The sequence below is a fragment of the Corvus brachyrhynchos genome, unplaced genomic scaffold (assembly GCF_000691975.1).
Source record: "Corvus brachyrhynchos isolate BGI_N302 unplaced genomic scaffold, ASM69197v1 scaffold437, whole genome shotgun sequence".
NCBI classification, from domain to species: Eukaryota; Metazoa; Chordata; class Aves; order Passeriformes; family Corvidae; genus Corvus; species Corvus brachyrhynchos.
The window spans coordinates 67,605-68,266 of record NW_008238962.1 but is presented as its reverse complement, the minus strand read 5'-3'; the positions used below and the strand labels follow the sequence as shown (position 1 = coordinate 68,266).

Genomic DNA, 662 nt, shown 5'->3' with positions numbered 1-662 from the left:
AATCCCATTTTTTGGGCTCCAATCCCATTTTCCCACCTCCAATCCCAATTTCCCGCCTCCAATCCCACTTTTCCCGCCTCCAATCCCAATTTTTGGCCTCCAATCCCATTTTCCCACCTCCAATCCCATTTTTCCAGCCCCAAATCCCATTTTTTGGCTTCCAATCCCATTTCCCCCCCTGCCGTGCCAGGCCCTGCTCTCCCTGCTCCGGGCGGATCCCTTCGGCTCCTGCCACCCCCTGATCGTTTTCTGCACGCGCCGCGAGGACACCGAGCGCCTCGCCGCCCTCCTCCGCTCCCAATTCCCGCAATTCCCGCCCCATCCCAAACCCCTCGGCAAAAATCCCGGCAAAGGTAAGAAAACGCCCCAAGCTGCAATTTCCTTGGAATTCGATCGGAATTTTGCCGGAACAAAACCGGAAAAACCCATTTGGGCCGTGTTGAATCCCAAATTTCCTGATGGAATCCGACGTTTTTTCCAGGGAAAACTGCCGGAATTCCCGGTTTTTGCTCGGCTACCGCCTACCACGCCGGGTTATCCGGCCCGGAACGGCGGCGCATCCAGAGGGATTTCATGGGCGGCCGCATCCGGGTGCTGGTGGCCACGGTGGCCTTCGGCATGGGCTTGGATAAAGCGGACGTGCGCGGGGTCGGGCACCACAA

The 662-nt window shown here is 58.3% G+C and overlaps 1 protein-coding gene across 1 annotated transcript in view; it reads left to right on the top strand.

Moving 5' to 3' along the window:
- RECQL4 (RecQ like helicase 4) overlaps window positions 1-662 on the top strand; it is a gene marked incomplete at its 5' end in the record, with an annotated part of 26,040 nt that overhangs the window by 12,738 nt on the left and 12,640 nt on the right. Inside the window, 2 exon segments of the mRNA XM_017738649.1 lie at window positions 191-353; window positions 482-659. Of these exon segments, the coding sequence (XP_017594138.1) occupies window positions 191-353; window positions 482-659 (341 nt within the window).